The 9476-nt window shown below is 44.2% G+C and overlaps 1 protein-coding gene across 1 annotated transcript in view; it reads right to left on the bottom strand.

The window, feature by feature from the left end:
• Positions 1–4204: 4204 nt before the first annotated feature.
• Positions 4205–9476, bottom strand: part of PFDN1 (prefoldin subunit 1) — a 43230-nt gene continuing 37958 nt past the window's right edge. The window contains exons 3-4 of the mRNA XM_069763896.1: positions 6280–6364; positions 4205–4438 (exon numbers count right to left, since the gene is read on the bottom strand). Of these exons, the coding sequence (XP_069619997.1) occupies positions 4355–4438; positions 6280–6364 (169 nt within the window). The 3' untranslated portion in view covers positions 4205–4354. The remainder of the gene's footprint in view (positions 4439–6279; positions 6365–9476) is intronic.

The following is a 9476-nucleotide window of genomic DNA, read 5'->3' as shown; positions in this document are numbered from 1 at the left end:
ATATCAATACTGTATACTGAGGAAACTGCAATTATGCAAGCAAATAATCAGGGTAACAATATTAGATGGCGGAGACAGAACAATAAAAAACGTCTAGAAAAATTTGACGTGGACATTGAGAATACACGCAAAAAGTTGACTGAAGTGTTGACAACGTCTGAATTGGAGTTATTAAATAAAGATATTGATACCCAATTTCAAATCTGGGAGAAAGAAGTGAAAAGTTAAAACAAAAAAATTCCAGAGAGATCTTAATGATTTTAAAAGTGGCACTATCTATAGATGGCGATCTATGACGGCGAAGGAATATGACAAATCTAGATCCTCATCATTCTCATCTATGTCATCCAGAGATGATGAAAGTGAACGGGGAGCTAATAATCATATCTACAATCTGAGAAAAAACAATTACCGGAGGAAAGGTAATAGTCGTAACAGAAGAACTGATAATCCATCTTCAAAATTGCAGGTGATTAACCTATCAAATTCAATTGTCTGAATCACAGATAGATGTATTAAGCCTAGGCTTAATCTTCTCCCCTGTTTCCCCCTTTGACTCTTTCCTAGCCATCTCCACCTTTTCGCCCGAAAATTAGTTTTGAAAAAACTGCATGATAAAACAGACAGAAGTGAAAATTGGAGTACTGAGGAATTGGAAACCATAGCTGCATTAGAGGAATTATTGGATGAACAGGACATGCCACCAAATAAGAGTAAGTTTGTGGTACCGATACCTAAGAAATTCCCATCATTGAACATCTATCCAAATATCGAGATTTTTGTAAAACTTGTTACTGAGGAGTTTGAAAAAATTGCTAAAGGCATTTCAAAGGACAATTTGTCAAAAGATCAGAGAAAAACACTGTATGAACTCAAAAATATGAGGGATATACTAATAAAACCTTCTGATAAAGGGGGCAATGTAGTGATATGGCCGAAGAAACAATACGAAAAAGAGGCCTTCAGACAACTTAGAGACACGTGTTGTTATAAAAGACTAACCTATAATCCTACATCTGCTTTCCAGAGCGAGTTGTGTGAAATTCTGAACAAAGCCTTTGACGAAGGGATAATAACAAAAGAACTAAGAGACAATCTTGTACCTATGCATCCAAGAACTGCATGCATCTACTTCACCCCGAAAATCCATAAAAGTCTGTCAAATCCGCCAGGACGACCCATCGTGTCGGGGAATGCAAGCTTATGCGAAACAACGTGTAAGTATCTGGATTTTCACCTTAAACCTATTGTGCAAACCCTGCCATCATACATTAGGGATACTGGTGATGTATTGGGTAAAGTGGAAGAGATCCCTATGGAAGAAGATATGTGGTTCGTATCCCTAGATATAGAATCTCTCTACACGTCGATCCAACATAATGATGGTATGCGAGCTGTACAAATGTTCCTAAGGATGTCTGACTATGATGTGGAGCTATCTAGCTTTCTCATGTCTCTCCTCAGATTTGCATTAGAACATAATTACTTTTTGTTTAAAAATACTATCTACTTACAAAAGCAAGGTACGGCTATGGGGGCGGCATTTGCCCCCTCATTTGCAAATCTTTTTTTAGGGGCGTGGGAACGTAAAATATTTTCACCAACCCCATTGCCGACATTGAAAAGGTCCTCTTTTGGGCGAGATTTATCGATGACATTCTCATGATTTGGCAGGGCACGGAAGAAGAGCTCCTGTCATTTGTGAACATATTGAACAGTAACGACATCAACGTGAAATTAACGTGTAAGTATAGCCAAACCAAAATTGAATTTGTATGGTAATATTTTTTTGCGTTCACTTAATAAAATTATTGGTTTTAGATACTTATGACATCTGCTTCCTAGATTCTCTTTTTTTGGTTTGCTCCATAAATATATTTGCCCCATATAGTGCTGCACAAACCTTGATTATGGCCCTATAAGATGCTCCATACAGACACTTGCCCCATATACCGTAATGCTCCAAAAACGTTAATTATGGCACCATACAGACACTTGCCCCATATAGTGCTGCACAAATGTTATGGCCCCATATAGTGCTGCACAAACGTTATGACCCCATACAGTGCTGCACAAACGTTTTGGCCCCATATAGTGCTGCACAAATGTTATGGTCCCATATAGTGCTGCACAAATGTTATGGTCCCATATAGTGCTGCACAAATGTTATGGCCCCATATAGTGCTGAACAAATGTTATGGCCCCATAGATGCTCCAGACAGACACTTGCCCCATTTTCTGTTGCTGCGATAAAAAAAAAAAAAAAAATCACATACTCACCTCTCCGTCGGACAGGCCCCCAGCACTTTCAATAGTTACCTGCTCCTCGTTCCAGGCGTCGCTCTGTCTTCAGGACTGACGTTCAACAGAGGGCGTGCACTAACCACGTCACCGCGCCCTCTGACCTGAGCGTCACTGCTGAGGACAGAGCGATGCCCGGAACGAGGAGCAGGTGACTATTGCGCAGCGCTCCCCTCCCCGTATACTCACCTGCTCCTGGCGCTGTGCAGGTCCCTGGCTTCCCCGACGCCGCAGCTTCATCCTGTACTGAGCACTCACCGTTACCGCTCATTACAGTAATGAATATGCGGCTCCACCTCTATGGGAGGTGGAGCCGCATATTCATTAGTGTAATGAGCGAGCGGTACCATGTGACCGCTCAGTACAGGAAGAAGCTGTTGCTGCCAGCGGGAAGCCAGGGACCTGCAGGGACCACGCCAGAAGTAGGTAAGTATAATTTCACAGCCCCCGCTCCCCCTCCCGACCCCTGCGTATGACTCGAGTATAAGCCGAGAGGGGGACTTTCAGCCCAAAAAAGTGGGCTGAAAATCTCGGCTTATACTCGAGTATATACGGTAACTGTCACGGACGTGGTTTGTGGAACCACTGTGCCAACGGACCGTGGAGAGCCTGGAGGGGAGTGACTAAGCAAACACCTGACTGTTTACTAGCCCCTCTGATGGGGAGGTTAGACTTGGCTCCAGATGAGCTCCAGGTGCCACTCCAGGACAGACCAAGGGACGCGCAGCAGCTGAACCCAGAGGACAGACTGGAGGGAGCAGCTGACAGAGTTTGCATCAGAGTTCAGCAGACAGGATCTTCAGTTGAGTGAGGTGGGGACTGGTATGCAACCTTACACAACCTAAACTGTGAAACAGGAAGGCTGCTCAGGCACCTTCCCAGTGGGGAGAAAGCAACATATACATAATGTCCCACAGCAATTGGCTGGGGAGAAAATAGCAAGTGCACGTGCTGGCCCTTTAAGATGGTGGGAGCGCAAGCACGCGTGCCCTAAGAACATGGCTGGGGGACCGTCTGAAAGCATGCTGAGCATGGGGAAGGGAAGAACTGCCCACAGCATGGGTGAGTGAAGAAACATGCCGAAGACCCTGCCTGTCAGAGCAGGGATCCGGCGTTGTGCTAACAATAACGTGACATCTAGGGTTAGAAATGAAAAAGAAGATTCCCATCTAACATCTTTCAAAATTTCAGTAAGCTGGGAGGAATCTCTTAAAATAGCTTAGCAAGTTGTTCACTTGTGGTTGCATAATGATATCTATATATTCTGATAATCTGCTTGAGAGGCCCAATCTCTGAAATAATGGGTCTACCAGTGGGATCTATCAATTTTTTGTGGATTTTGGGTAAATGGTAAAAGAAAAGTATAGTGGGATATCGGATTCCAAGAAATTTTTTTTCTTGTTTGTTCATTATATTGCTATTAAAGGCTTTACAGATAAGGGAATTATATGTGGGAATAATGTGGGGAAATGATCTTGACCGATTTTGACATAATAGTTACCGTAATAGTTGGTCCATAAGTTAGTCCATAAAATCCTGAATTCTTTCAACAATTTTTGATTCCTACAATCTGGGGAAAAGAACTTCCTCATAAATGAAAAGTTTCAGCCTTGATATTTGAAGCCCAGGAAGAAGCGATGCCTTGGTGAAACTTAAGTTGAGCTACCGCTCAGTATATAGTCATGTGGGCTTTTATCTAGAGATCAGCCCACTTCAATGGTTCCTAGTTCACAATACCAGCACAGCAACAGGATGTCCTGTGACAAGTAAAAGGTTAGCATTTAGTAACGGAATAGCGGTTGGCAACTGGTGTGCAACTAACACCCACTAATTAGATGGGGTTTCCTTATATTTTTATGACAAAATGTATGAATGGTCTATTTGAAAAAAAAATATACATAAATTGCTTTAGCAACATAAAAAATTTAATGATAAATTTCAATTTATGCAAACAAAGTCAATATGTAACAAAAAATATTTAACTTAACACCTCAGTCATAAAGCTGAATGTATCTCAACCATTTCAACACTCAACAGGAACATTTTGGCGCCATTACACGGATTTTCTAGCCAAAAGCATTTCTCTAATGTTATCTTCAGCTTCCTTCACACTTCTCTCCAGATACGACTTTTTCTGCTGCAAAAAGAAAATGCAATAATCTTAATAATCTTTATTTTTATATAGCGCTAACATATTCCGCAGCGCTTTACAGTTCTGCACACATTATCATCACTGTCCCCAATGGGGCTCATAATCTATATTCCCTATCAGTATGTCTTTGGAATGTGGGAGGAAACCCACGCAAACATGGGGAGAACATACAAACTCTTTGCAAATGTTGTCCTGGGTGGGATTTGAACCCAGGACCCCAGCGCTGCAGTGCTAACCACTGAGCCACCATGCTGCCCATGCAATATTGGTACGTAGGGCAGATTTGTGAAAAGTGTACATCCTTACAGCATGCAGCAAACAAGCATCAGATAATCGGGAGGAGCACACCACTGTCAGACATTGCAGATTACTCATGGACGGTAATAGGGCTACGCTGCAGTATTACACAACACAATGCAGTGCGGAATGGTCTTAGGAAGGAATCAGACAAATCTTTCAAATCTATTAAAAGACTAACAACAGTAGTGTGCATATCAGATAAATCGTGAATCGAAGTTATATTCTGTCAGCATAGTCAATGCTCCCATGAAAGCACTGCACTAGACAGCAAAGATAAAAATGTGTACGGGTATGTGCACACGTTCAGGATTTCTAGCAGAAATTTCCTGACAAAAACGGGACATTCCTGCCAGAAATCCGCATGCGCTTTTTTTGGCAGTTTTAATGCGTTTGACACTTTTTGCGCGTTTTTTCCAAATGCATAGAATAGTGGAAAAAACGCAAAAAATCCGCAAAATTAATGAACATGCTGCTTTTTTTTTACTGTGTGTTTTTTTTTCCGGAAAAAAACGCATCATGTGCACAAAAATTGCAGAATGCATTCTAAATGACAGGACGCATATGTATGCATTTTTTAATGCGTTTTATAGCGTTTTTATCGCGATAAAACCTGAACGTGTGCACATACCCTAAAAGTCACTAAAAAGGGATATTTATTAGTAATGACCGAGTATACTCGTAGCTCGGGTTTTCGCGAGCACGCTTGGGTGATCTCAAAGTATTTATGACTGCTCGGAGATTTAGTTTTTGTTGAAGCAGCTGGATGATTTACATGTTAGCCAGCATAAGTACACGTGGGGGTTGCCTGGTTGCTAGGGAATCCCCACATGTAATCAAGCTGTCTAGTAGCTGTAAATCATTCAGCTGCGGCATGGAAAACTAAATCTCCGAGCAGTCACAAATACTCGGAGACCACCCGAGCTACGAGTATACTCGCTCACCACTAATATTTATCAATCAGGTAATTTTTATGATGGATCAACCATTCATCCACATTCAGAAAAAAGAGAAAAGTAATCGATGTGTAATGGTGCAACTCCAAAGACTGACATTTTAATATAATGTTAAGCATTACACTAAAGTTGGCTGAACCTGCCAATATCGGCCAACAGTCACTTGTAAGTGGACTTCCCGTAACACTTCTCTAGAGAAGAAGCCGCTAATCTCACTGCCGAACAAAAGTCCAAAGCCCTGATCCTTCTCTCCCCGACATTCTGTCAAGCAATCCATCATCTGTCAGGAGACCGAACAAGAGGATCCCTCATTCTAGTGGCCAGATTTTTCGGAGTGTTCTCTTGAGAGAGCCCCAGCTAGTCTTATCTAGCAGTGCTTCTAAGAGAACACAAAAGGTTGAGTGTTCCCTCTTATGGGACTTCTGATTGCTCGGCCATGTGAATCACCGGTGGCCTTTAGTCCCTGCTGGCTGTTAGCTGTTCTGAGACGGCTCCTTCTCCAATGCAAGACTTCTTCTAAGAATCACAGTCTTTTCCAAATGACAACAGAGTGAGTAGAAAAAAGGCACCAACCTCTATCTCCGCAATCTTGTCATCTGCAATTTTCTGTTTACTTAAGAGTTGACCGTGAATTTTTTCTTTAGTCTGAAGAACAAACCTAAAAAAGGCAGCACATATTAGAAAGCATATTGTACTCTGTAATGGGAAAAGTGCACCATTAGCTCAAGGTTTTGTGTAAAGTTTAATAGGCAGGAACAAGATATTATGGTTTATTCTGAAGCAACTTCAATGAATTTAAAGGGAACCTGTCACTCCCCCAGGGTCTATTAAGGTAAAAGAGCCTCTTTCTCCCGCACTAAGGCTGCATTCTGTGAAGGTGTTATATTTTTGCTCTCTAATAACGCTGAAATATTCAATTTTATAAATTGCGTGTCATACCTGTATTGAGTCCGAGGGGTACATTTTCTCCTCGACTCAGCCGCCTCGCAGCCGTTCATCATCCCCTCAGTGCACCGCCTCCTCCTCTATTTTTCCTCACGTCACCTGCGCTGTGCTCTCATTTTTTGGGCATGCGCTGTGCGCGCTGCCCTGGAACCCACATCAGCTGATGTACTGATATCGCGCCTGCGTGTCGCGCATGGCCGAGATCCCGCCCCGCAGTGTGCTATGATTTATTCACACTGTGGGGCTGGGAATCTGGCGCAGTGCGCAGGCGCGATCTACTTACATCACTTGATGTAAGTTCCAGGGCAGCGCGCACGGTGCATGCCTGAGAAATAATTAAAGAGCGCAGGCGCCTGTGACGGCACAAGACAGAGAGGAGGCGGCGCCCGGTCAGATGATGGACAGCTGCGAGGCGGATGAGTCAGGGGAGAAAATGTACCCCCCAGACTAAATACAGGTATGGTGGGAAATTCATAAAAAAAAAAAAGTTTATATTTCAGCATTATTAGGGATCAAAAACATAAGAGCCACCTTCACAGAATGCAGCCTTAGTGCTGCAGAAGGAGGCTCTTTTACCTTAATAGGCCCTGGGGGGACAGGTTCCCTTTAAAGACAACTGTAAGGACCATGGCAGAGAAAATCGGCTGTGTATGGCGTATCATCACTTTCCTACCTGTTTGGGAGGAGCTTTGGCGGTTGCAGATTTTCTGCACAGTTTCTGCACATACTAAGTAAATTTGGTTACTTGCATTTTCTTTGTTTTTTGTCTTTTTGGTGTGTGATGCATTAAATAAAGCCACTTTGTTTTTTGATATTTCTTAGTCTTTGGCTATGATAACACTAGATTGATACAATCACGTGCGGATTACAAGCGTTTTTGATGGGTTTCTACTACAGAAACGTACCTGTTTTTACCTGTGGATTTTCCACATCTAATTTAAGTCTATGTGAAAAATCTACACATAAAACTCAACGTATCCACAGGGGAAATTGACAAGTTGTGGATTTGAAACAATAGGGCAGGAGTGGGGATCCTCAGGCCCTTTAATGTGCCCAGTGATCTTTTATCTGGCCCCGGGCAGATTCCCGCAGACCGCAGTCCTTGGGCCATCAGGTGTATTTTGTTGGCTGCTGGCACTTTAATCTCTTCTTGCTCTTAGCATGTGCACACTGTGTTCACTACTGAACGCCGAGGTGCATGTAATGGGAGATTACAACCTGACATCGGTGCAGTGTCAGCACGTACTTTAGGGACAGAGTTAGCTCATAATTTGTACGGCCCCAAAGACTGGTACAAATATCCAAGTGGCCCTTGGCAGAAATAAGGTTCCCCACCCCTGCAATAAGAATGCAGGGACGCGAGGAATGCAGGGACGCGAGGAATGCAGGAACCGCGAGGAATGCAGGAACCGCGAGGAATGCAGGGACGCGAGAAATGCAGGGACGCGAGGAATGCAGGAACCGCGAGGAATGCAGGAACCGCGAGGAATGCAGGAACCGCGAGGAATGCAGGGACGCGAGGAATGCAGGGACGCGAGGAATGCAGGAGCCGCGAGGAATGCAGGAGCCGCGAGGAATGCAGGAGCCGCGAGGAATGCAGGGACGCGAGGAATGCAGGAACCGCGAGGAATGCAGGAACCGCGAGGAATGCAGGAACCGCGAGGAATGCAGGAACCGCGAGGAATGCAGGAACCGCGAGGAATGCAGGAACCGCGAGGAATGCAGGGACGCGAGGAATGCAGGGACGCGAGGAATGCAGAGACGCGAGGAATGCAGGGACGCGAGGAATGCAGGGACGCGAGGAATGCAGGAACCGCGAGGAATGCAGGAACCGCGAGGAATGCAGGAACCGCGAGGAATGCAGGAACCGCGAGGAATGCAGGAACCGCGAGGAATGCAGGAACCGCGAGGAATGCAGGAACCGCGAGGAATGCAGGAACCGCGAGGAATGCAGGGACGCGAGGAATGCAGGGACGCGAGGAATGCAGGGACGCGAGGAATGCAGGGACGTGAGGAATGGGAGCATACAGGAACGAATGGTTGAAAGCAATGAGCTTGGAGAAAATGTGCTCACTGATTGGTATTTTACAGGTATTTAATAACATACTCGTAAAGCCCTCATTAAGGGCATTTGTTACCTATTTTTTGCCAGAGAGTCCATTACTGGGCTGGTTGCTGTATTTTTGGTATATCATTGTTTATCATCAGGAGATTATCAGAGGACTGGTAAACCTGCTGGTAGGTAGCCCTCCACAATCATGTGCTCTGTATAACCCTGCCCCCACCAATGATCGGCAAATGTGTACACTGTGCATAAACAGGCAGCTGCCAATCAGTGGGGTGTGCGCTGGTAATACAGGGCTCAGCATTCAGAGAACTGGAAGGTCTGCAGCAGGGAAAATGGACGCAGCCAAGTAAGTGACACACTGCTGGAATCTGGGTCTTTGCCCCTACATTATGCTGCGGTCAGAGGGATGGCAAGAACTTGGAGACAGATTCCCTTTAACTAGAATGTTCAGTAATGTCAATTTGTCCGTGTTGTCAGTTGTTTCTTCCTTTCTCCTTAACGCTGGGCTCATTTCAGAGGTTTTTTCCTATTATCAGCAATACGGATCCATTTCACTTCTCCAATGGAAGCCTCCATCTTTCGTCACCACGCACAGTGGCAAAGTGGCCACCGACACTAATTAAAAAATAAAAACCCTTTTATCACATTCCTCAATATAAGACAGCACAGCAGATTACACTTTCCTACTTAGCAGAAAGGAAAAGGTTCGCTGACAACGCAACAGTTGCATCCAGTTTTGTAAAGGTAAAAGATATAC

This window comes from Ranitomeya imitator, chromosome 4 (genome assembly GCF_032444005.1).
Source record: "Ranitomeya imitator isolate aRanImi1 chromosome 4, aRanImi1.pri, whole genome shotgun sequence".
In the NCBI taxonomy this organism is placed as follows: domain Eukaryota; kingdom Metazoa; phylum Chordata; class Amphibia; order Anura; family Dendrobatidae; genus Ranitomeya; species Ranitomeya imitator.
The sequence above is the reverse complement of the archived record's forward strand: the minus strand, read 5'-3'. Positions and strand labels throughout refer to the sequence as shown.